Here is a 2,204-nt window from a genome sequence, read left to right as displayed (position 1 = left end):
TGATATTTAATATTTGTCTCCGAAATTACTATGACGTCAATAAGTCGTTTACTGCTTAGTACAATAAACTCCAGTTGGTCAAAGTTTTTTAACATTGATCTTATGTTAACGTGGAATATTAGCATTGCACTATTCTGTGGTGGAATATGTCTGGCAAAGTTTTCCCAGTTGTTGTATTTGTCCTCTTGAATGTCATTTAGTGTATTAGCCATTTATGAACATAAATGTATACAAACGACATTTTACTAACAAGGATCCTTATTCATTCGTTTTTGAATTCCGCAGACAGTCTAGAAATATCTTTTTCGGATCTCACTATGTATATCTTCTCTTTTTCCTCTTTACGTACCATTATGTTGCCTCGTTTGCACCAAACAAACTTGCAAAGCTCAGTGAATTTTAATTCCTGTTTAGTTTTCCAGAGCAGATAAGACGTGAATGGTGTTAAGGGTTCACGGAGGTAGATCTTGTTATTCTCCGCCATACCCATATCCATGCCTCTGATGTCTTTGATCTTTGCGGCGTCAATCCATTGGTCACGGAACCCCTCTCGTAATGTTACGGTAATAGTAGACAGATTGCTTTTAACGCCTGTCCCGACTTTGGGTTTCCTTTTGCGATATGCATTTATAATTGAGTCGGGTTGAAGTTGTAGTTTATTGCAGATGGCATCAACAATTGACTTTGTGTTCTCTTTCTCGCTTTCTGTCACCCCACATACCTCAACAACATTAGACAGTTGTGATTGCTCAAGTTGATTGATTTTTTGTTCTAAGAACTCATTTTTGAGATCTAAGTTTTTACATTTATTTTGTAAATCATTACAATGATGTTCAATCCGTTTATTTGAATTCTCGTACTCTTTAATTTTCTATTCATAATATTAGGAAGTTTCAGAAATAAAATTCCAACTCCTTGTGTTCTTCGTTTATTGATATGAAGACTTATTACAATTATACACTTTGCATGATAAAATAGCACGGTAAAGCAAGATGAGAGGCACTGTCCTCTGAGACTCCAACAAACAGAATGTCGAGCAATCGAGTATCACAAATTAAGAAACGTTAGCAGTATGGTGGGAGCTTTTTGGTAGGGCTGCATTTTTGGCGCCACCAATATAGTGTATTGTGGCGCCATCAACTAAAGCTACTGGCGCTACCAACCTAACAATGTAGCAACGGAAACAATACTCATGACCAAATATACTCTTTAATATAAATAGTGCTCTAATATTACAAAAATATAATTACAATAGGACAAAATTATTTATATGTCTAATATGTCGCTTACAATAATCATCGACCTTGTCCGATAAGAATTGGAGGGTAGTTTGCAATTCGTTACGAATAATCTCTCGAACCTCTCGACGAATGTCCGACAATATTTGTTGAGTGATTTTGTTTTGTGTAGAAGAGGGTATTTCTGTGGTTGTATTCTCCTCATCCTCTGAATCTGGCATGATGCAGGATATACGTTTCGGCGGTGAACTCCCGGCACAGGAACGGCATTTCCAATCGACACAATCCGTGGTATACAATGCATTCAACTGTTCCGCAGATATTGACGCACAGACACAGTGCAACCATTTCGAGCATTTATTACACTGAATCCCAGGGTTCTTTTTATTGATCAGTTTAGAACACTTATTGCACTTGACCATCGCTTCGTATTATTGTGTACGCGTCGTCACAACTACGCAAGCAGAGAAATACAAATACACGTTCGTTCGGTTTTGCACCGTGCGAGCAACTGATAAACTTAATATATGCTCCGGAATCTTATTGTAAAAACGTATACAGTTCCCCATAAAAGAGTTGTTTACCTTGGTTAAACGAAATCGTGGTACCATGAGTTTGGACTTAGCTCTAAGGTTAATATTATGGATATCTTCTTTCTTATTGAAATTATGTATATATTTACGGGCATATAAAATATTTGAGTAAATGTACTGTGACGCCACAGTCATGATACCAGTCTCCTTAAACTTTTCTCTGAGAGATACCCGAGAACCTAGACGGTACACAGAACGAATCGCTCGTTTTTGCAATACAAATATGGTTTGAATATCTGCCGCTTTACCCCACATGAGAATCCCGTAGGACATTATACGAGTACTATGGAAGTAACTAAAGTAAACTAGTCTAGCAGTAGTAACATCGGTAAGCTCACGTATTCTGCAGACTGCGTATGCAGCGGAGCTTAAT

General features: G+C 37.4%; 1 protein-coding gene across 1 annotated transcript; it reads right to left on the bottom strand.

Annotated features, from left to right (window-relative positions):
• Positions 1-262: 262 nt before the first annotated feature.
• On the bottom strand, positions 263-1,459 carry LOC113228606. The gene is made up of 2 exons (XM_026461960.1): positions 1,291-1,459; positions 263-792 (listed from the first exon to the last, which is right to left on the bottom strand). The coding sequence occupies exons 1-2, from the start codon at positions 1,457-1,459 to the stop codon at positions 263-265; spliced, it is 699 nt and encodes a 232-aa protein (XP_026317745.1).
• Between the last annotated feature and the right edge of the window lie 745 nt (positions 1,460-2,204).

This window comes from Hyposmocoma kahamanoa, unplaced genomic scaffold, assembly GCF_003589595.1.
Source record: "Hyposmocoma kahamanoa isolate Upper Pololo Valley unplaced genomic scaffold, ASM358959v1 232, whole genome shotgun sequence".
In the NCBI taxonomy this organism is placed as follows: domain Eukaryota; kingdom Metazoa; phylum Arthropoda; class Insecta; order Lepidoptera; family Cosmopterigidae; genus Hyposmocoma; species Hyposmocoma kahamanoa.
This window is presented reverse-complemented; position numbering and strand designations above follow the sequence as displayed.

Coding starts and splice junctions, on each gene's coding strand:
- LOC113228606 (XM_026461960.1), bottom strand. CDS start 1,459: ATGCCAGATTCAGAGGATGAGGAGAATACAACCACAGAAATACCCTCT. Junction 793..1,290: donor GGACAAGGTCGATGATTATT/GTAAGCGACATA, acceptor GTAAAAACTTAG/ATCTCAAAAATGAGTTCTTA.